The 24,962-nt window shown below is 35.4% G+C and overlaps 1 protein-coding gene across 1 annotated transcript; it reads right to left on the bottom strand.

Moving 5' to 3' along the window:
- Positions 1 to 2,816: 2,816 nt before the first annotated feature.
- LOC113393279 (dual specificity protein phosphatase Mpk3-like) lies at positions 2,817 to 24,162 on the bottom strand. Its single transcript, XM_026630086.2, has 6 exons — positions 23,508 to 24,162; positions 14,363 to 14,453; positions 3,941 to 4,121; positions 3,637 to 3,775; positions 3,189 to 3,424; positions 2,817 to 3,071 (listed from the first exon to the last, which is right to left on the bottom strand). The coding sequence occupies exons 1-6, from the start codon at positions 23,872 to 23,874 to the stop codon at positions 2,922 to 2,924; spliced, it is 1,164 nt and encodes a 387-aa protein (XP_026485871.1). The 5' UTR covers positions 23,875 to 24,162; the 3' UTR covers positions 2,817 to 2,921.
- Between the last annotated feature and the right edge of the window lie 800 nt (positions 24,163 to 24,962).

Raw genomic sequence — 24,962 nt, forward strand, 5'->3', positions numbered from 1 at the left:
ATTATTTTGATTTCTTTAGTCCTCGTCCAACCACAAGTAATACAGTGAAATGGAAGGCAATAATCATGAATATTTTTTATATATTTATTATTTTATATGTTTACAAACTGTGTGTTTTATTTCCCTGAAATATTGCGACAATCCTTTTTTTTTCAGTTATTTCGGTTGCCATGGACAAAAGTCTCTCTTGCATAAACTAGCGCATGTCGTTCCGAAAATAATGGTACGGGTATTCGATTCCTTTCACTTGATAGTCGGATTTGACGTCACTCATGGTCACAGGCGGGCTTTTGGGACAATTCCAGTACTAACTGTAGTGGCACAGCTTTTGCTTGGCTCGGCTAGCATAAGACAAATAAACAAAAGTTTAAAACTTGAAGAAACTGAGATATTATAGATTTTGGAAAAAAAGATTAAAACCTTTTGAATAGTGGTGAAGTTGTTATTGGGACTGGAACTAAAATTGAAGTGGATATTAGCAGAATATTGTTGTTATAAGTGGAATAGTCTTGTATTATAAATAAAAATATAGTTATAAAGTACTTTTTTGTACTGCATCACATAGCAGATTCAAATCGCATGAAATGTGTAAACCTAGGGTTTGTTTATCTTTATTCCTTCTTCGATTGTAATCTTTACTAATATAAATGCGAATGTTACTCTGGTACCCTTTACGGCTTAACCACTGAACCGAATATGATGAAATTTGGTACGAGGTAAGCTTTAACCCCAAGTAAGGACATATGCGTCGTACCTACAATACCTACGACCTCCCCTTACACGCGGGTGTAAACTAGTACATAATGTAACAAACCTTTACAAGCTCACGCCTGCAATAGTCATGTCTAGCGGCATTATTCATTTTGTGTTGCAGAAGAGCGCTATTTGCTCAAACTAAATAAATGAATTATAGTGACGGTTTCTTCTCTAATACTTTGTATGTTCGGATTGTTTTAAATATTTGTTGTTAAAATTTTATTCTCCTAACATTAGTACATGGAAGGACACAAACTTATTAACACCTGTTACTCGACTGTATAGTGAGCCTTGTTGAAAACAATGTATAAGATTTAACAAAAGGATCGCAGAAAGTAAGATGCTTAAGTAAATAATTTGTTTACATTAGTTAGTGAACTACGATACAACTTTAATTGTAATATTAAGGTTTCATTGATAAAAAAAAAACAATATTTTTAACAGTGTTTATATTTTGTTTCTTCGAGGTTAATTTACATACGTTTGTACAAGTTTCATCGCAACACTTAGTGATTATTTCATTCAGTGATAACTGCGATAGATCAATCAGACTGACGGTTGAACCGCACAATAACGTAAAAAGAACTAAATTATACATTAAAAGTATGTCACCAACGTGGATTAACACATATCGAATTGTCAAAGATTAGTTTATTACACAGACGTGCAGGTACGAGACTTGAGTCGTCACTGAATACAGTAATGTGTCGACGGAGCCGATGCATGGTTGGACATTATACTGAGGCTTTGGTGATTTTGTGCATTACAATTTATTATAAAATTACGTCTACAAATATAAAACTCGAGTATATCGTGCAACTAAGGCTAAAAAATTCTATCACCATAGCCTTCACATTTATACGTTTAAGTAAATAATATGCGTATAATATACTTAAACTTTCTCAAAATACGAAAACTGATTGATGTGAGACCTGTAACGAGTGATTCTTACGCGTAATAGACTTTCTGGTATACATATATTATTTGTTAAGTTACATGAGTACAGGTTTGCGTTCACAATTTAACATAAGTTGGCATCGAATAAAGGAAGTCGAATCTCAATATAAGACTTAACCTACAACAAATTTACAATACGTAACAATTTACTACATTATTATAATATCATACTTAACATTAAAGCTTGTTTTATTTTAGCTTAGGAATCGGTGAAATTAATTTGACCATATAGAAAAATATTACGTTTAACAGCACTTGTAAAATAAACGCCAATTGAAAATGAGTACAAAGTAAAATACATCACTTCGTGACGCGCGAAGTCGGCGCGGCTGTTCGTCGCTTGACGTTTCAAAGGGCTCTCAAAGTTTTGCTATAGTTCATACAAAAATACACATTTATAATTATAAGCAAGTCGCTACTAACGTTTAAAATACATTCTCATCAAAGAACTCGGACCAGATGTTGATTTCACATCACAATTGGGAAATAATTGAGTTTTTATATTAACATTACAGGTTGCAGAAGATCGATAGAAAAATAAAGAGTAATCATTTTTTAATATTTAATCTATATTTTAACTATAAATATACTCTCAATCTAAATTTAATATGTAGAAATAGCTGTTGTCAGGGGCACGATATAGATTTTATTGTAACCTCTAATCGCCTTTAGAACAAGACCCTAAGTTTTATTTGGGCGCTTAGTTAAGTGTTAAATCATCTTAAGCTAATAATCATCTATATATTATCCGCTACAAACGCACGCACGTCGATTGCATAACCATATATAACAACAATGGAAGAATCAATATAAGAAGACCTGTTTTACTAAAATTTAAAACTTAAAAACAAAGTATGCAAGTATCCAACGCGAGTACCGTCCGAGGTCACGCCGCCACGCGGCGCGAATACGCGGCGTCGTCCTCACAGAGGAGAAAGTAACACGACCGGCGATCCATCGGCAAAGGGACGATGGAATAGAAGCAATATACAAACTTCAACGTTCTCTATAAATGAAACACCGAAATGGACACGAAACGCATAACGCAGCGGAAGATATCTCGGAATGCACCCGGAGGCGCGCCCGCCGCCTCGAGCTCGCCGGGAGCGGCGGGCCCACCGGGCAGCTGACAGAGGACACGTAATATTTCACTAGCAATAATGTTCCTCCCAGGAGCACAGCGGCGGGGTTCGGCGCGAGAAGAACCGTCATTGCGGCGTGTCGCGCGCGGCGCTCCAGCGGTCGAACTCGATGCCGGAGTCGGGCGACGCCCCGCAGCGGGCGCAGGCGCGCGCCGCGCAGCCGCACGCCGCGCGCCCCGCGCCGCGCGCCCCGCGCTCGCCCAGCGCCTCCAGCACCTGCCCAAGCAAGCCAACACGCCGCCGTTAGGGGAGCCAGCGGCAGCCGCCCCGTGCGTAATACGGGGCGCGAGCGTATTACAGCACAGCGCGCGGCACGCGGCCGGCGAGGCGCACCTTGGCGAGGCTGGCGCTGTGCTCGTGCAGGCCCAGGTCGCGCTCGAAGGAGTGCAGCTGGCGCATGAAGTGGAAGTTGGGCGCGATGTCGGTCTTGCGGCTGCGCACGAGCTCGAAGGCGTCGCGCAGGCACAGGCGGTGGCGCTGCATGAGGTAGGCCAGCGTGACGGTGACGGAGCGCGACACGCCGGCCACGCAGTGCACCAGCACGCCGCAGCGCGCCGACATGGCCTCCTCTGCGGACACGGCACTGCTTTATATGGTTCTCGACGAGATGATAATTTTACTGGTGCCGATGCTGATCGTGGCGGCGGCGTGACACTGCGATAATTCCGTGCATCCTACTTTGCCCGCTGGGGCACCTCTACTTTATCACGTTTATATACTCGGTGACTCATCACGTTATAATAAAACATGGAGTTAATTGTTCTAACTAAAAGATGCTAACCTATAAATCGTATGGCTTGCGGGAAATGCACGGCGAGGTTCTGACTCCAGTGGTCAGCGATGGGGATCTTCAAGTAGTTGATGCCGCAACCCTCCGCCTCGAACGTATTCGGCAGGTCCGGCGTCACGTTCAACACGTACTGCGAACATTGCACAACTTATATTACAATCTTTAAAAGATTCAAAAGTCTCTTATCACTCTCCGTTGACAATCGAATAAGGACTGCCACTGATCGTGATGAGGCCTGACCTCAGGCTCATTGTTGCCATTTCATTATATTTTATTTTTTTATAAATATTATTACCTTAATGTTGTGCCTGGCGAGAGCGTCGCAGTCCTCGCTGTTGGTGGAGTTGCCGAGATAGAGGTTGGGCAGTATCTCGATGGGGAAGTCTTGGTGCACATGTGTGTGCGCGTCCTCGCACTCCGACGACGAGCCCGACGACAACGCGTCGTCGCAGCCCGAACCCGATATGCGGAGCGAACTGGAAACATAATAACAATTAAAAAAATATATACTTGTGATATATTTGTTTTTATGTCAAGCGTGAGCACAGGTACACATCTAGCGAGTCTAAAATGTATATCGGATTATCTCAAATTTGTTACCAAGGTAGAACATTATTGATGGAATCGAAAAGGCAAACCTCCAGCGCTCTGACAATTTTAAAAAGAGATACTTATTTTTCTCTATGATATAAAAAGTATATGCACGTGGCGGAATGGAAACGTTCAGAAACGAGTGGAATACCTACATATGCCAAATATAAAAATTTGGTTCGCATTTTATACTTAACAGCGAAATGTGTAAAAAAGTGATGAATTATTATGTCACTTTCGACTAATATTCAGATTCCTTATAAAAACGTAGTAAATCAATAATGGACAAATCCATATGTTTGATATTCCGAAGACATAGTTCGAACATACATTTATTTACTTCTAAAAACACGTTGCTCGTGCGACGCATTGAATTAAAAATCTACGTCTGGGAAATAACAATGTAACCGATGTGTATGGTGTTATATATCACAGCATTCGACAATAACGTCGATAGATACGTTCATAAACTACCTAAGCTATAAGAAATTGTACAAGTCAATTTTAATTCGAAATTAATAGAGTTTTTTATTCTTATAATATAACAAACCAAACTATTAATCTTTCAATAAAATAAGAAAACCTTTTAATTTTAACAAAGACTTAATAAAGAATAAAACTTAATAAAGATTTGTATTGAAGTAAACTTTAAAGACTCGTCATGTAAGAATTGAATTGAAGTGCTCGGTAGCAGCCAAAATATTATAATGTAAGACAATTTCCTGATATATTCATGTAACCCAATTATTTAAGGTTATATATATTAAAAATTACGTAATAATTAGTGGAATCACGTACACAAATAGCAAATAGCTTTATAAGTGTCCGATAAATAACAAAAACTTTAAAATGTAACTTTTTACGCTCTAATTAAATAGTAAGAACCATGTCGAATTAAAATAATATACAATACGACCCAAAAATACTATGAAAAATAATTACTTAATTAATACTTGGTTCTGCTAAGATAATGAAAAAAAAGTTAATCATAAAACGACAGTTCGAAAGGGTCGATGTCTACTAAAATAATGTAAAAATCCAATGGCGCTCTTTGCAAGTCTGCTACATGGTATATTTTTAAATCTATCATAAAGGATTGGATTATGATTTCATTTGTTATAAATGTATGTTGTATGATTAATTATAAGTTGACCGACGCGACCATGGAAGGCTCGGCTTCCCGCTGCCGCAGCAAGATGCGGGCGGCTCGGTGCGGCACCCGGGCAGAGGCCGCATCGATCGCGGCCTGCGGGGCTGCTCAATGGGGGAGGAGGCCGGGGCTCACCATTCACCTGCCCCCGTGGATCAATGGCCGCCCACACAGTGTGTCCTTACTCTACCACCCCGCCATTCCCCTCGCCACGCCACTCGAGCCCGCGCGACGCCAACGCGTCTACTCCCACGCGATACTTTCCCGGATTCGCCCTCTTAATAGTCTCCACGTCATTCAGTTTGCCTTTATTGAAAACAATCATATAACTCGAGCACGCGGCCGATCTTCGCTTATATCGCTATAAATGAATGGAATGAATAAAAGAACGCCTACGTTCGGTTACCGATTCGGAATCGATGGAAAAACCTCTAGCAAAACAAATACTCGACACGACATATTTATCAACATTTCATGGTTGAATGTTGTACCACTATAACATATGTATATAAGTGATAACTTAGTATGCAATAAAGCAAATTTAGTAAACAATTAAGTTTGCCAAACAATATTAGACCGTTGCTCGACAATCTCTCAAAATGATTTCTCTTACATTCGAATATTTCAATAACAGTAGAATCCCCGATCAGTCAGTAATGATTATTGAATAAAATGTTATTCGCGTTTGTAGGCAGTAACGAACTAGGCATATGGTAGCGTCAAAGGCGCTCGCGTAGGCCGAGCGTGGGCGAGCCTCGACACGTCCATTCAGGGGAGCTCGCCCACGCGCCGCGCCATTCTGATCTGATAATGACAACAGAACTATTTCGTTCGATTTTAATGTGGGTGTACGGACAAATTTTATCACGAGCTCACCTGTTTATTTACCATGGAGATAATTTGTATTTAATTTAAAGCATTTTCGTATTCTTTCATTTCAATTGTATTGTCAAAAAAAACGGGCACCCAAAACTTTTCTGTACAAATATAAACTTTTAAACTATAATTCTAAATCTATTTTAATTCTAATATTCTAAACTATAATCTTAAACAAAAGAGGTTTTATATACATTAAATTAATTAGAAACAATTACCTACATATTATCCACTAACACTACCGCATTGGAGCAGCGTGGTGGAATAAGCTCCAAACCTCTCCAATGAGGAATAACCTCAAAGGGGGAGAGGAGTTCAGCGATGGGAAATTTACAAGCTGTTACTGTACTTGTAGGTATTAAAAAGTACCGGCATGTAAAAAAAATGTTCGAAATTTGAAAATTCCAAAGTTATTGAAAAATAATCTATTCGATTCGATGTACTCGATTTGAAAACTTACAATACGTTCCGTCGGCCTACCATCCGAAATGACAAATTCAGTACAATTATTAAATATATAATACTTCCAATACGAATTCAACCAACTATATATTAAATGTCATACCACATGTTGAATGTTTAACTATAGTTGATAATGCTACAATTGTTTTTAGAGCTACAATGTTTTAGGACTATATGTCTATAGTATAAAAGAAAGCCGCTTCTCGCCATCTGTACGCTTAGACCTTTTAAACTAAGCAACGGATTTTAATGCGGTCTTCATCAATAAAAAGAGAATAAGCCGTTCAACTAGTTTAGTTTAAAAATCAAAAATCAAATCAAATTTATTCAAGTTAACTTCACAACGAAGCGTTTCGAAGTTAAGAATTAAATATAGTTGAAAAAATAACAAAATCTATTATTTTTTTTATATTTGTGTTCAATCTAAAACTTGTATAAATAATTATAGACCCTTATTCGAGTTAAATGTTTTCAATAGACCTTTCTTCCAAATGACAAATAATTTAAAAACAGATAACTAACGACAGTATGTTAACTATATTTTTAATTTACCAGAAATACCTTGACGGTACCCGTTTTCAGAAGTTGCAACGGTTTCGGCGTTTTAAAAATGATATAATTATTTAAAAAGTAATTCGTGTAAAATACTATCAGGTCATGAATAATATAGGCATTGTGTAATAAAATGATGCCTACTTCATACGAATCCAATTTGTATTTGAATGGAGGCGAGCGCGGGGCCACCGGAAGCCGTGACACGGCCGGTCGCGTTATTAATGAACGAGCTCTACATAAGCGTCGGTGCCGTGTATAAGGCTGCCGAGAATGGAGTACGTGTGAAACGCTCGCGGTGTGTGCGAGTTAGAAATCGTTATAGCGAGCCGGCTAATACTAATAGTGTGTCGATTACAGAGCGGGTGCGTGTGGGCGTGCTGTTTCGTGCGGTGCGCCGGCGCACAGGAATGCGGACCGCCGACCCGCCCGCAGCCAATGACCGCCTGCAAGGGACTCTTTTTTAATGCCTTGCTTACTAGTTCTCATCCTGCCAGGATTAACGAGCTAGGCTGTCCGAACAAAGACCTTTGGCGATGTATTCTAAATCAATTCTGATGGATTTTGTCGCGAACAACTATAATAACTCAGTTTTACGCGCATTTAACGTATCTCGTATATATTATACATTTCCGCTAATATTTATCTTTTTTATTCATTTTGAGCTTTAAATAATTATAAAATTAATAACGTGTTCTAAAAATTATAAAATAAAATATTCACCGAAGCAAAATTAAAACATTCGCAGGAAATAAATCTTCTGTTGTTTTATAACTGGTTAAAATCAGTTTTTGTACGAGTTTTGCAACTATTGAATGAAACGGCCTTGAAGTAATTCGACCGCTCAATGAAAAACAACGGACAGAGTTCGTTAAATGATCAATGAGACTTGAAAACAAAACGTACCGTGTCTCTGCGCGTGGCGTCGCGCTATAATTTTACCTATAACTATTATTGTGTATTGTAATCATAATAACGTTCAGTCGAACCTAGTTTCCATTTTCAAACAAATAATACCTACCTCATCTCCATAATCATAACGAATTTTAACTTAGAAAATATAACGTTATGTAAAGATTAATCTATTAATGAATACAAGATTTAAGTCAATTTTAAGATACTTCGCCGATGAAATTGACTAAAATAACGTTATTTATTAGATCAATACGTAACCCAAATTTAATTTTTTAATTCCTAACCTAACCTAACCCAATGTTTTCGGGAAAAAATCTTAAGCGATCTTTTGTTCTCTTTATTAATAAAAAACCTTTCTGTGTCTCTATTTCTTAAACATATTATTAATTTGTATAATGTACTAATGAAAAATAAAACAACAAAAAATTGTTTAAATTTATTATTAGTTAATACCGATGTACCTTACAAGTCGGACATGCGCCCAGAAGAGGAAGGTAGCACGTTGTTAGGTCATGTAAAAAATATTCAGGTAGTCAATTATACGTTATGAGCAAGAGTAAAGGGTTGAGTCTTACGATCAGACCGTGTCGGTCAGGACTGTACCCACAGAAGCACTAATAAAAATTGTTAAGATTTAAAAGAGTTTTCTTTTACTATAATAGTGACACTTATCCTCTTAAATTCTATACAACAATAATGTTATGAATATTATTTTGAAGACATTTCATATATTTTTTGTTTTACTTCAAAACTTTTGGTTTATTCTTGCACAACACTGACAAACTATTTGTGCGATAATTTCAAATTTCACATGCTTTTTATTAGTTTAACATGACACATGAGTCTAAAAGTCAGTATGTAAATGTATACTATAATATTTAGGATATTTATACAAATGACATAAATTTATTGATTGCATATTAAGTATTACAACCTGAAAGTCTATGTCAAAATCAGTAACATAATCCATAATCACATTTCGAATTTCTGCATCAAATTACTACGTCAAATTCATGTATCATATTCTCATGACATAATTATCATAATCACAAATCTTTATCATAATTCAATTTCTTTAATAATACTTCTACATTCTCATTCTATTTCTTTTTCTTGTGCAATTTGTCACAGTCTAAGGTCATCTGTGCGACACCGTTATCATGGTGCCATTCATTTTCTGCACTGACCAGTCATGACAACTTACGCTCAGGTCTTAATAACTATCTTGCAATCATATGTGCGACATCAATTTCTGAATGTCATTCATTATCTGCACGGATTGCTCATATATTTTAAATATACATCAAAATATCAACATTCTTAGTAATGACACACACTACTTATATTCATTAACTTAAATCCTAAATAAATAAGTTCATAATATTGGAGAAATTTGATCAACTGAAAATAATAATCGTAAATAATCAATTGTTTATTGCATTACACGCTTATTTATAGATCTATGTTATATTATTATTATCATTTTAAAATTATATTTTGTTTTATACTTATTATTATTTCTCTAAATCTCCGACTCTCTAATTTCTGAACTCTCACTCTGGTCACTGTCACTGTTATCACTGGAGTAACCTTTATAATTCATCCACGGATAAATTTTGTCTAACGCGACAACATTCTCATACCTCTTGTTACCTCTTTTTGTTAATAGAGTATCTTCAATGAGTAATCTGTCATTTGGTAATATCTTAAGGATCCTAAGGGCCTTGAAATTTAGGGATGAGTTTTTGTGATTTCCCTACGTGATCTTTGTCTATTACGGTTCTTTTTATTCTAACCAAATCACCTACATTATATTGCCTCTGACATGTCCTATGCTTAGCTATGCTGAGCCACTAATGCGAACCGACCCCGAATACTTATTCGTGGAAATACACGGTAATGCAAACATGTCTTTAGAAGATAAAATAACATCTGTTTTCAAAGTTAATTGCAATTTAACTGAACAATCTCGCGTAAATAGTAAGGAATTTGTAGTTTTAATAATGGTTATACCGGATTTCTCAGTGAAACTGTGTCCAATAAGAACTGAATATTTTATAACACTGTCGTCGACAATATATGCATTGACTTCTTCCACGATGTCCTGAATTTGAATCGTTACGTTAGAGACACCCATAGATAGATTGAAATATTTTAAAACTTGTTCTGGTTCTTGACACTTGCAGCTTTCGCACCTAACCTCAAGGATCGATCCTCAATACCGTACAGTAAGCAATCTACCGCTCGTTTATCCTGTATTTCACATATATTTAATAAAAAAAATTTTCATAAAAGAGTTCCAAAGAGTCATTAACTTATTAGTGTATATATTACATAGTATTAAATAAATACATCATAATATAATATCTTGGCTAATTAACCTCACAGATTGCACAAATTAACATTCAAATTTAGATATGATTGAGGTTTTTTATTTGTTTTTTTACCAGCGAGTTATTTTTCTGAGATATGGATTTGGTGAATGTGTCACATTAGTCATTAGTAGAGTGCTGACAATTGCTCTATGACTGCTAATTTAACGGATTAGTTGGCCTGGTGGCTATAAGGACGAAGAGCCAGTTCCAGGGTAAGGTCATAGATTTTTTTATGTTTTTATGTCAATAAATTATAATTATCAGAAGCATTTGGCAGTTATCCGATTGTTGATAATTCGTCATGTTTTAGGTAGAAGTACGTTAATACCGTGTAAGGAAGTGGGTAGTGTTACACTTATGTACCTCGGACATGTAAAACTGTTAATCCTGATTCTTATCTTCAGCCCGTCGAGGCAGAATTCCATCCAATCAGAATATGCGAGTGAGGTGATAGAAAGTGTACCTCTGATAGCTCATAACTTTTGACCGAAACAGGGTCAAGAACAATTTGTTTATTAATACAAATTAATTAGCTACTTATATAATTTATACATGTCCCCCATATGATTTCCGTTAATAAATTGCTACATCATACATGAATAAATAATTAAATTGAGACTGATTCACGTAAACGTGCTCGACTACATATATTTAGACATTACGCGAACTTTATTTAAAAGATGAAGATTCAGTTGAATCACGAGTGGAAGAGTTGTTTATTGGTTTAATAAATGAGTGTAGATATGAGATGAGACGCGTCCGTGGCCGTGATGGGACGAATTCGTGAATGGAGTCACGAGAACGCTTCTCGCTGACGTCAGGCGCCTTCGTGACGTCGATGACCGCCGATGTATACGAGGATTATGGACTTATCTCTTATATAGCAAGGGTAAGGAGAAAATCGACAAATATGATTATCGCAACGCACAATATTTTACATTATATCTGAATATTCATTTGATTTGTATTTATCTTTATTGTTATCGTATCATGACAAAAACTTTTATTATTTAAGACAGATTACGGCATGGAAAAAAGACTGTATCGAGATTAGATTTCATTTTAAAAAAGAAAATTATGAATTTGTCAAAGTATATATTTGAGGTACGCTTTGACACTGTCCGGTTGGTCTGAAGTTCGGGATGCTCTCATCAAAATGAACTCATGGCTTTACAATATGAATACAGATTGTTAATTTAATGTTACTGTTCATTTGTAAATATCTCATTAATAAAGCTGAGTAAGAAATATTACAGTGCACTGACTTATACTTGAAAGCACGGGTTCACTTTCTTAATCCGATCCGACATCCGGACGGAAATAAGACACGACCGGTGAGATCAGGTGCAGGACCAACGGCATGCTATCGGGAGTGTAACACTGCCATCTTCCTGACACTGCATCCACATCCTTCTACACAAAACGATTCATAAACAATCGGACTAGAAATAGAAATAAAAACTTGCAAATATAAAAAAAAATCTGAACGAAAAAACATTCGACTCCAAAAAGTAAAAACAATTTATTATCTAGTTTACTAAATACAAATTCTGAAACGATTCAAATCATTCAAATAATATCGACTAGTAAAAAAATATCGATGAGTAATATTTCATTGTATTGTTATTGACGTAACGATTCTTGATTAGGAGAACGCCTAAGGACCTTAAATATTTGAAGGTCAAGTTTATCTAGCTTAAGCCAACAAAAACAATACTAAAACATTTACAGATAGAATTTTTCAATTTTTCGGAAATAAAGGTGTTACGTACCAACTCATTTCGATACAATACTTATATTTATTTAATTTGAAAAGCACATAATCTTATCTAGGTATATAAAATGTTATTAGTTCGACTAGCGAGTTGATATTTAAAATAATGCATTTATTCATATTCCGATGTACGTCTCTCTGACATTATAAATAGTGCCGCTTGCAATGGTCCAATACAAAATTTTTACGCCGTGTACATATAATGCTATTTATAGACATAAAAAAGATGTTACGAAAGGGAAACCCGTAGGCGGAAAACGGATCAAAGGCAGAAAACAGAATAAACAGTATCTTTTTTCGGACGAAAACAATAGAGGCAAGAAAGAATTTATATTAAGTCGGATGACGTCACACGCAACGAGAGCATTGTCAGAAACTAGCGATTGTTACGTTCACAGCGACGTATCATAACCACTCGTACATGAGCTGATTGTAAGCACGGTTTTGCCTTGACAAGCAAAATATAGTGAACGGTTCCGTGTGCACGGGCGATGTATGAATGGCGCGGACGCCATTGAAGGCGCAACTTGCGTTTCTCTAATGCAATACATAGCACAGTTCGCTAACCGCACACACCTACATCAATGAGGCGGTGCCGGTGTGGCGGCGCAGGCACGAATGTTAAATGAATGAGTTCATTAACCATTTTTTAATTTATTGCTTATCAATGTGTGCGCTTTGCTGTCTTCGCCGCCGTGTGCGCGTGAAACTCCGTACACGTTTATATTATTTATATCAATTATATATTAAATATAAATTTAGTCGTTTTCATTTTCGTTTATCGTTGTTTTTGTTAGTTTCTATAAATACTTTTAATTTCCTTGATAAAGACTTAACTTTATTAAATTTATTCTTTTTAGTTGAAAAATTATCGACAAAAGTGCAACAAGCCACAAATCAAAGTCACTATTGTTTTTATTTTAATACAAATACAGCATATTGCGTTTGTAACATAGCTCGACATTAATTGAACGAACCAACAAGCCCAACGAGTGAACACTAGGTATAGTGTGTTTGTACTTGTGAATGAACTGTTTAACATTGACAAGCTATTATAGAATCGCTAGGTAACCTTCAGCGGTCGAACTTATCCGATGTGTGGGACAATTAGATGGAGCAGTATAATTCAATGCCTTTAACTAAATATAGTTCACTGTTTTTACACTATGAATAATGACCTTCGATTTTATACAGAATTTTAGCGTTTATTTACACAGCGCCCACTGTGATGTGATTCAATGATACGATTTTAAAAGAGAAACATAATATTAAGATATTTTAGAGGACACTTGATCCGTTGTATACTTGTCCATCTGTACTTCCTCACATGGTATCGATCTAGCCGCGACTATTATATCCATTAGGTGCCGTACGTACATCATACAAGTCTACAGAATGCGCGTAATTAAGACAGCCGGGCGTATCTTGTGAAACTAGCTTCTACATCCAGTCGATACGGGATAGGTTGCTTGACTCGACGAACGACTTTTTCTAAAACGATAAATTGTAATCGAGGAAAAAGTCTCACGCGCATGAAATCGGATTCCCACGCGTGCTTGTTTTTCTCATTCGCGTAATTAGATTCCAATCAAACTCGCTGCGTAATGCTGCCGAGTGCGTTGCTAATACTGTACTTACTGTAGGTAGTTGTACCAATCAATTTCGTTTCGCCAAGGAAAAAGTTACGTTACGTAGCAAATTGACGAAGAAAAGAAACGCAGATATGGGAAGATCTATCTGGCTATGGTATGGTACAATCGAGTCGTCAGCTATGTTACCACCTGTTCGGTTCGAAGGGTTAGTGTCATTGTAATCATTACATAAAAAACGGACATTAATTCTTATTAGGAATGATTAGCGCTGGTATGGTTTAAGTAAAAGGAGGTTTAAGTATAAGGACGGCGGTGACCAATCACCTATTTTAAAAGGTTATTATTAACATTACCGTTACAGTTGTAAGATTCATAAATGCAGTTAGAAAGTGTCGTTTAGTCCATGATTTCGATCTGTGTCCGATCTTACCGTAATCCCATGAGCGGCAGATGTGGCACGTGTTGCGCGTTGGCCTCGTTGCACCACTCGGGATAGGCGCGACGGAACTCCGCGAAGTCTCCTGGCGAAAACACAATAGACCTTTGTCAAGTTATGTGAGTCACCATCTAATTGACATACAGATGATTACTGATTTCTCAGTTACGAGTATTTGACGATCGACTCCTCATTCGTTATCGTATTGGAGATAATTTAAAATCTAGATTATCTTTTATTGGATCCTGGGGCTGGCAATGAGACTTATAACAAAAACTTATGAGTAGAAATTCGTTGAAAGCAACAATATAGTCCTAGGTTGTAAGTGCAAGCGTTGAAATACTTCTTCAAATTTGTTGGTTATCTATTTTCCACCTAATAGCGAGTTAAAATATTGAACATAAAAAATAAAAATGGTCATTGGAAAGGAAGAAGAGCTTAAGCGCCTAAATGGTACTTTGGGAAATGCGGTTTTAAGTTAATTTCCCGATAGAAACATTTTAGCGCGCTAGCGTTCGGTCCTTTCCACATACTATGTGCCAACTTTAATGGCGATCGATCAAGCAATGTCGAAGTATTTTAATCTCAAAGAGATATCGGCATCCGTATGTGTATATATATATATGTATGTATATTCGTATAAGATATCGTACCACATAAAGTACATATTATATCTCAAATCTCTTTTTCTGTCGAAGTACGAAGGAAGTCGAATAAACATAAGGAGCCGATGATGTTGTTTAAAACCTAAGCACGTATATATTAATAACCGATTGTGTTCGGAGAGGCGTTTTAATGCGCGTCCAGTGTTCTGAGCCAGCTTTAGCCGACATTTCCTGCGCGCCTGCCGACAGTTTCCTGCCGTCAGCCAATCCCATTGTCATGGTAATGCTGCTCGCTCCCATTACGCTCATCACATTTGCAAACTATATCTAAATATGTATTTATGTATCTATTTATACCTAAAGACGAATTATTAGTTCTTAGTTGAACGGTATCAAATTCAAGATAAACAAATGAAATCGCAAAGAATTATGGAAAGTGAAAACTTAAAGAGGTTTCAAGAGTCATCCAGTGCAGGTCGGCGTTCGGCTCGCCATGAATAATGAATTATGTAAAAAATTGGGCCGAGTCGGTGTTGCAGATCGGCCACAGCACGCAGCCGCGCGACATCGCCGGCGGGCGCGGAGCGGGGGTGGCGGGGGTGGCGGGGGTGGCGGGTGTGCGCCGGCGGGGGGCGGGGTGTCCGCATCGATCCGGTGAGTCATCGCAGCCCATTCATCCGCCGCTCTCAATGAACGCCGTAGACCCCCCTCCCCGTCCCCCCCGTCCCCTCGCACGTCTCATTGCCAGCCCCCACGTTTATCCTTGGTACCAAATACTCTATTACATTCGCCCCTCGTCGGCTGAATCAAATCCCTTAACCCGTTACACCCACATAAAGAAAACGTTATCATTTAACCAGCCGAGAGAGGTTTACGAAAACACCCACGGATTGTTATTTTAGTACATCATTAAAATTTATACAAAAACTCGAGCAAAAAGTTTAAGCTTGAATACGTTCTAAATAAAGATTTTTTTATATTAAGATAAACATTCTACTATGTCATATACCTATAATAGATATAATTATTAAAACGTTTTTTTGTATGAACACTCGGTTGTAGTTTAGGAATTTCTATAATGGGAACGAACGATCTTACAGTATATATAAAATATATTAAAAATAAACAATTTACGATATTTTATCATACCTAGATGAAGTATCATTTGCCTTTTGCTTAATAGTAAAAAAAAAACTACCACCGAAAAAGTTTAGAAAAGAAAACGTCCTGCTCTGACGAGAACCGGCAAAAGCTACCTACCTAAATTGTTTAAGTTTTATTTTCCCTTACAATGTGATATTTATGAAACAGTCATCAGTTTATTGATACATTACCAGCGTATTTCATATATCTTTATGATTAAACTTAACGTATAGCATAGCGTTTCGAAAAGAAACATGCTTTTATTATCTTAATCAGCATCCGAAGTTCTTTTAGCGGCAATAAAATTAATATTATACAAATCATATTCGTGTATTTCCATAAGTTTTAGACGCTTTCCAGAAACAAAAGCGATTCGTGTATATCCGATACATCTAAAAACAGCGGAATCTCTGATTACACAGTTGACATAACACGAATATAATTGCCATTGGGATGGGGTGCTACGACGCGGGCTGAGGCGGCGAGCGAGCGGGCGGCGTGGGAGGCAGGTGCGAGCCTTGGTCTGCGTCCTCCGCACTACCGACAACCTTGTGCTACCCACTACTAGTTACAAGGATGAATACTAAACACGCAGATTTTCATTTTGGTTTTACAATCATTATTAATATTACCTTTGACGACAAAATTGCGTCATTAGTCGTTTTAACGATTATTAGTAACACACAATAATAAATTGTAGTACACTTTCATGGAAAATCTTTTGATCAAAACTTTTTCCCTTTAAAATAAATTAATTTAGTTGTAGTAATAAAAATATATTCAAAAAACTGATTTACTCGACTTCATTCAATCGACACGAATAATTGTGCGCATACGTTGGTGGAGGAGATATTCAATAGGGATAAAAGTACATTTCAGTATACGGGTGAAAAATAAACGATAGTACTATAATAAATAAGCAGTGTGAAGTATAATGATACTAACGAATATAATTTAATTGCCTTTAGAATCTGGTCGTTCCAGGCAGCGGAATCTTTTCAAAATCTATTCATACTATTGGGAAATCTTTTGGAATTTTGAAAGTTGATAACATTTAAGTCATTCACTTTATATTTATCCGGTAAACCGATGCCAATGCTGGCTGGCACATTACGCAGGTTTACTCACGATGTACTGCTCTACTGGATTTTCTGGATCCTGAGATCCCCTATCTATAACCGCATACGTTTTTTTAAGCGACAATTACATCTTTACCAAAACATATATTTATACCAACATATTAAATACTGTGTTTTAACAACTAAACCAATGCTCAATAATGAATATTCTTGCTTTAATCCTAATCATGTCAACTGACAATTGGTTTCAATTTAAAGAAATAGTGGGCGAGTTATCATTGCACACAGTCTCGGCGACGATTGATATTATTTACTGAAAGATAGGTCAATTATATCAAGACTATCAAATGTCCAGTACATAGCATCTTGACATTAAACAGTCTATAAATAGAGTGATACTTTATACAGAAAACTCGCAACAAATTTTATTTATGAATAAATAGGCGAAGTCAAAACCAAACCTTTTTCTCTGAGTCTATCGGTTTTCCTTTTTTTTTCTTTAGTTATTTAGAGCTTTAGAATGATCAAAAATAAAATTACGAGAAAGATATAAATGTAAATATTTTCCTCAATTTATCAACAATAATTCTGGACAAATTTCGACTTAGTCGAATATTGTTTGATATAAAAAATTAATGCAACTCGCAACACGTGACACAAGTGAAGCCTTTTTGCTGAAACGACTTTTTTTGTTTCACTCGAACGCGGCCTTAGAAATACATTCCAAAATCGAAAACAAAGTCTTTACAAAAAAAGCTGCTATAATACATTCTGTGTTTTAAACGTTGATTTAGTAAATTTACGATAAACAACTAATAATAATAGGTCGGTTAATGTAAGATCAATATTTAACTTAGCTTCTCGGAATATATAAGATTGACGTCATTGCATTCAACTCAACTTCCAAGAAACCAGAGGATATTAATATAGGACGTTCAACGTTCGAACAAAAATAGAGGTGTTAAAAAAAAGGGAAAGATGATTCCTAGTTGAAATTGGCTCGCATCGTTTTACGTATCTTCTGAGAATATATAAAACAGATTGCAGATCAATTTGCATCATTTCTAGACTACCGAGATTTGATAGAACAAAATATTTACCTAGATACGTAACCACTCACTTTAATCCTTTATGATATCCTAATGAATGCTGTATAATCACTTGTACTAAGTGATTTTTCCAGCCACGTTCAATTAATAAACGCTATAACATGTGAACCAATTAAGAGATGACTCGATTTCAAGTTGATAATGGTCGTGGCGCCGACCGACAAGAGATAATTTGCAGATAATAGTATCAACGGAACAGTCGCCGCACTGCGCCCGACCTCATCCTCGTCCTATCATCACTGTACTATTAGACAAAAATTAATGGGAATTTACTGATATAATGGACCCGACAAATCAGTTCTTAGACTATGTGAAACTTAACTGAAGATCACGGGAACTAAACTAATTTTTCTGCTGTGCTGTGTTCTAATTAGAAGTGTAGTGGTTATAATTTATTTCGTGTTAAAGGGTAAAGACATCTTGACCAAAACAGCCTGTGTCAGATGAACGATGAAACATCTGTAACCAAACTACATTGAAGTAGCGTGGTGGAATTTGCTTTCTCAAAAGGAAAGGTGACTTTAGGCGTAGGAGTCCTAGCCGTGGGCATTTAACTGGCTGATACATATTTTAGTATCATATTAGGGTATTCATCTCTGTTGATAAACAATTACCCTATTCGATTTTTAAATTTCGACAAAAAACTAAGGAAGTTATTGTTATGTAAATTTAACACAGACTAAAAAATAGTGACAAAATATTGAAATTCACACTTGAGTAATAAAATATAATAACAAATAGTCTTACACAGTTGTTAACTCACGATCAACGTTGCGAAACAAAACGAAATATAACTTAAAGACAATCTGTTTAGTAACGAGGACTTTATTCAAACAATTTGGTCACTGAAGTTAAAATAAATTAAGTCATAAAACGTTTCAATAAAGAAGTTTGATACAATGCTACTGTAGAATTAGCTTGCACTTTTTTTTAAGAACGTATACAAAGATTTATAGTGAACTGCCGGGAACAGTTTTATTTGGAAGAAGGGAACTAGAAAGTGATTTAAAAGAGACCTTTATCTCAAAAATTTAAAGAATTTAAAATTCTAAATGTAATTTATTAGTTGTGTTACGTCGAGTGTTCAATAGACAAACAAGTTGTTTGTCTACTGAACACTCGACATTTTGGACATAACATATTGTTTAAAAAATAATTATATTTGATATTATGAATCAAGTATAATATAAAAATATTGTTGAAGAATGTAAAGTCAGTGAAATAGTCGAGAGCAATCTACTTAATAAATCTCTAACACTGACTGACGCTCCACAGCCCAAGCCGGTTTGGTTAGATGCATTTGCAGAGTACCTTATAACGTAGGTGAGCAATAAGGGTTTCTTTTTTTTTTGAATTATCATCTTAATAGGAGATAAAAGCTTATATTAAAAGTTCGCCAATTTAAAGGCAGAAATATCCTAATTGGTCTGTACTAAGGTGCCGATAATAAAACCGTCGGAGTAGTGGTCAGTAGTATCGATTTTTAAACAACTTTAATTTACTATAAAAAATGTTGAACGAATTTAAAGTCAGTGTAATATCCGACAGCAATGAAGCACCCGTATGAAAAACCTGTAGCACACTCAATCAACGCTTCGCGAATGAGGTGTGCAATATTCTTTCAAATAACTATTCTCTATATTTTATCTACTTTCAAATGAATATCGATTACTTTTAATCGCAATTGAGTGTCATTTGTTAGCAGTTTTTTTTTGGGTGTTAAATATAAAAAAATAACCTATGTCCTCTCTTGGGGTTCAAACTTGCTCCTACGAAATTACGCCATGAAAAGTTTGGTCACGAAAGAGCAACAGACGGGTTACTTTCGCATATATAATATTGGTATGGATAAAATTAATTTGTCAAAACGCGTAATGTTTTCTCTAATATAATGTTAACAATTCGGTTGCTTATATTTTCTAATTGTAGTAGAAACGAGTCGATCTAACAGGCTTAATTGCAATTCCAGTTGACAACGTTCTAATTTCTCAAGATATCATTTCCCACTACAATTTCATTACGTATGAGCTCATTATGTCCGGTTACGAGAACCAGATGCATGCCATTTCCTACGTTATTAAAATGAAAAGCATCCGAGACGAGATGAGCTGGCAACATCCTGTTGCTTATATGTTAGCTATTTATTATATTAATGTACCTACTACATATATGATATGATACTATGTTAATAATTACTATAGCTACCTAAATATGGTGGTTTATATAGCAAACGACTTCGTGACGAGGGGTTACCCACACAACATCACCAGTTTAATCACAGGCATAAGGCATATAATCACCTTAGGCCTAATGGGTGGGGCACATCAACGGTATAAGGAGTTGTCTACACACGAAAGGCGTAGGTGAACAGTCTTAGACGATTTCGGGGCACTATCGCAGACGAAAATGTGGGGAAGTGTTCCAGAGCTGTGCTTGCTTGAAATTGTAATTTTCCCCTTTTTTCTGATTTTACAAATCTCATTATTTAAAATATCGCATACCAAACCAAAAGTTCTCTCTAAATATTTTTGTTACTATATCAATATAAAATGAAAAAAAAAACAGCGTATGCAAATAGGCTAGTCTTTCGGGCCCCCGTATGGTGGAGACGGTATTGAAGATAACCATTTATCATTAGTCTACAATTAAAATTATACTCTATCACATGGTAAAAACACTGAAATTGTATACATACAAATAAATTATTTATTATACTCTTGATAAAACTAAATAGAAATGAACAGTTTGATAATATAAAGTTTTAATTACCTAGTTATTATTTTAGTTGACTTAATGGAATCGGCAGGACGTGAGTGAAACAGGAACTTATTAATAAAATTGCGGCACTCTTCCGTTCGACGAAGACCGAAGCAATGCAGGCATCCGGCCGCCTTTGATCGTATGTTTATTAGTGTTAATGCTTCATTCATAGTGCTTTCGCCGGCAACAACCAACCGAACCTCTCGAGTCTAAGTTTACACATTGATTACTTTGTCGTAAATACTGTGGATAATATTGAAATGGCGCTAATACTGTTATTTACACAAACAAAATAGGATCACGTAGACGACGCTTTCATCGTCCTTAGTACCTATAATTATATTTCACTACCTCTGTCCATGTATTTCATTCGCTTGAATTTTTCCCCGTAAATACCTTAATTTAATATACTTATATCTAATCTACGTTCCAGGTTAAAGATTGGTTTAGTCATGATGATGTAACAATCAGACGGACAGAGTAACTTTCGCGTTTATATTAACGTACAATAGATAAAATTTAATACAAATTTAAAAATAAGATTATTTCCGAAGTTCCTAAGTCATATAATCGCGTTAACAGCTTAATTTTTCGAAGTAAAATAAAACATGAATTACAAGCATAAAATAATGACTAGACTCGAAACAAGTTGTAGTAAATGATAGTAAATATGTCGTCAGCGGTTGTATTGTAGGTATTGCTGTGATTCATTAGTAGGTACATACATATACGTCGTTATGCAATGACTGCGCGTACTGGTTCATAATATTTCCATAGCATAATCATAGACAGCGCCGTTCTCCTTTAATCGAATACGTAATAAGCGCTTATTTACGTGTATGAAGATATTGTATTATTTTATTAGCCCATAAAATATGCCATAGACGGAAACACAAACGAGTTCGACTTAGTGCGGCGATCATAATCTATCGTCTCGCATTGAGGAGCACAATAAGTAGCAGACTTCCTCTCCCACGTTTGGAACAGCGGATGCGTCGACTTGCGACCTCCGGCATTACTTTTAAGACACATAATATTAATTTAACGGCCGAACGATACCTAACGTAGATTCTTTCAACTGCTAATCACACTTATCACATAATTATAAATAAAGATTTAAGTGTAGTGTTGATTAAATTGTAATAAATTTGTAGTATAGTATACTAGTATGTTATTGGTTTGTTTTATCTAAGATATAATCTAAATTAACTGGTATTAAATAATAAAAAACCAACAACTGGTAAACATGTACTGCTGGGTAAAGTTTAACTTTTTTTAAAAAAACGAAGATTTGTTATTAGCAGAATATTATTTGGCACAGGCACTTTTCCTTGCAATGTTTTCCTTTAAAGCCGAGCACTTCAAACTAAGTGACAGCCATCAAAATTTTAAACCATCATATTTAGTAAATATCTATTTATTTATCTATCTTAAATTTGGGCATAAGCATATAGAGGGAATCAGTTTTCTTAAATAAGATATGAATAATAAAAGGTACAAACTAAACCTGTTTATTTGAATAGTCCCACTTTAAATGTATTTAACACCGAAACTTTTTTTCTACTACAGTCTGATCTATGTTTTTTTAAGTTGGTATAGTTGTCACTCTGTGGCTTATAATGTGTAGCAATATGGAGTGTTAGTATGCCGAATTAAGGAAGTGGTCATGAGTTTTTTATTTTTTTATATAGAAATAGGTAGTCGGACAAGTGTATGGGTCAGTTAGTGGTAAGGGTCACCATTGCCCATACACATTGGCAATGTAAGAAATATTAACCATTCTTTATAACAAAAAGCCAACCTTGAGAACTAAGCCGTTGTGTACCTTGTGCCCCTTATTACACCCTTCAAATCGGAACAAAACAATACTGAGTATTGTTGTTTGATGGTAGAATATGTGATGATTGGGTGGTGGTGGTACATTATCTAGTACCTAACCAAATGGGCTTGCACCTACCATCAAGTGTTATGGTGAAGACATAAATAATAATTGACCAAAACGTAAAAACTTTTTGGTAAATGTAAAATTCAAGATATAACTAAATTAATTCTATAAAAAATATTTTGTATCCATATTACTCAAATTCATTATATAATTATAGATATCTTACTGAAGTAGACTTTTTATAAGTTCTTAATTTTTTTTTAAATGTAAGATAATAATTATTCCATTTTTCTGTGTTTATAGCTTAAAGGTTGTTGGGAGAGCTGGATATTTTGTCTTTAGAAGTGACAGTACTATTACTACATGATAAAATATTTACTTAACATGTTTACCAAAGTAATAGTTGTTTACTATTTGTTTAATTTTTTTTTATTTATAATTTCATTTAAAAGTATACAACTTGTGATATTAGGTCTATCTGGCTCTAATAGAGAATAATAATAATAAATAAAAGCTAATAAATATATTATTTTAAGTAAATACGAATTTATGGTATACCTTCCAGGCAGACGACCTGCACGCCATCTTGCTTAAGACGCTTCAGCAGGATACCATGAACTGAGTCGGGATCCCGCGGAGCACCATCGCCGTATAGCACGAATGTACCCCGCGTACAGCAGTGTGTGATTCGTGCTTTGAGTTCTTTACACTGAACAGTCGATACCAATTCAATTTTGCCTGCAGCTAATCTCCTCAACATTATACTGGGTATGGAAAAATTCACTGCAGAACGTATATGAGATGCTGAGTACTCATTCGACCCTCGACAATCTATTAGAACAGTATCTCTTTCATCTGAGCGTAATTTCGCTAAAAGCCACTCCTTAGAAACTAAGTCATAATCGCATTCTGAATCTGTAGGCATTTTGTATTCACGATGTACTCCTCTGTTTACAAGGAATTTAAATCGCCTGTTGCACTTCTTCACTACTGCGTATAATTCACGAACTGATTGAGTTTATTAACATTATCATTGTTACAGTCATTAAAGATACACAGAATGTTTCATATCTTTAATCAATATAAAGATCTCATACATAAATAAACACTACACAATTTTCACGTCCATAACGAGCGAGCTACTCTAACGTTAAACAGCGTAAGGCGTAGCAAGAGCAACAACCAATTACGAAGTGTTCTTTTTATTATTGCATTTTGTAGCTGGTGTTGCTTAGAGTTGCCAGCTACTAAAATATTATGTCCCTACAGCACATTTAAATAGATTTTACATTAAAAATATTTAAAAAAATAATAGTTTATGGACAAAATATAATATAAAATTTATTTGAAATTACCCAATCATAAAATAATAGAAAATTTTAAACTTGCTCATCTAAAATTTCAAGTAATACTATGCTAAGTGTAAATATATGCCCCTACATATTGGATTAATATCTACCAACTAGTAACACTAATCCTGATATCGTTGATTTAAAATTAAATATAAGCTGTTTCAATAAACCATAGATAAGTTATTAATTTTACTCGAGCGATATATCTTTATTTAGGACTAATTTCATTTAGTATCATAGTTTCCTAAGATAAAGTTATTTATTACTTAAAAACAGATAACGTATTGTTCAGTTTTAGCTACTTAAGGCCTAATAAATAAAAATATGCTTAAACTTAAAGGTGCAATATTATTATTTAACTTTTTTGTAGTCACTTTAGTCACAATTAGTTATTTTTTATATAAAAAATAAACTTTTGACCTTATACGTCCCATGAGTCAGACTTATTAATTTAACGTCCGTTAAAAGATTAAACCGTTTCACTGAATTACTAATTTATTGTATTAATATAGTCACGCATTGTAATTACGTTATAGCTGAATTTCCTGTACTGCATTGTTAATTTTTTTTTAAATAAATACATGTTATAGTGAAAGTGATCTTACTAATCGGGCCACATAAAATAACACTATAAGAGCAATGATTTTATTCATCACTCTCT

This window comes from Vanessa tameamea, chromosome 6 (genome assembly GCF_037043105.1).
Source record: "Vanessa tameamea isolate UH-Manoa-2023 chromosome 6, ilVanTame1 primary haplotype, whole genome shotgun sequence".
NCBI lineage: Eukaryota > Metazoa > Arthropoda > Insecta > Lepidoptera > Nymphalidae > Vanessa > Vanessa tameamea.

Excerpts from the sequence above, each read along its gene's own strand:
- LOC113393279 (XM_026630086.2), bottom strand. The coding sequence starts at position 23,874 with ATGCCTACAGATTCAGAATGCGATTATGACTTAGTTTCTAAGGAGTGG. Across the intron at positions 3,776-3,940 it reads TCGCCAGGCACAACATTAAG|TACGTGTTGAACGTGACGCC; the intron begins GTAATAATATTT and ends CAATGTTCGCAG. Across the intron at positions 3,425-3,636 it reads GCAAGCCATACGATTTATAG|AGGAGGCCATGTCGGCGCGC; the intron begins GTTAGCATCTTT and ends CCGTGTCCGCAG.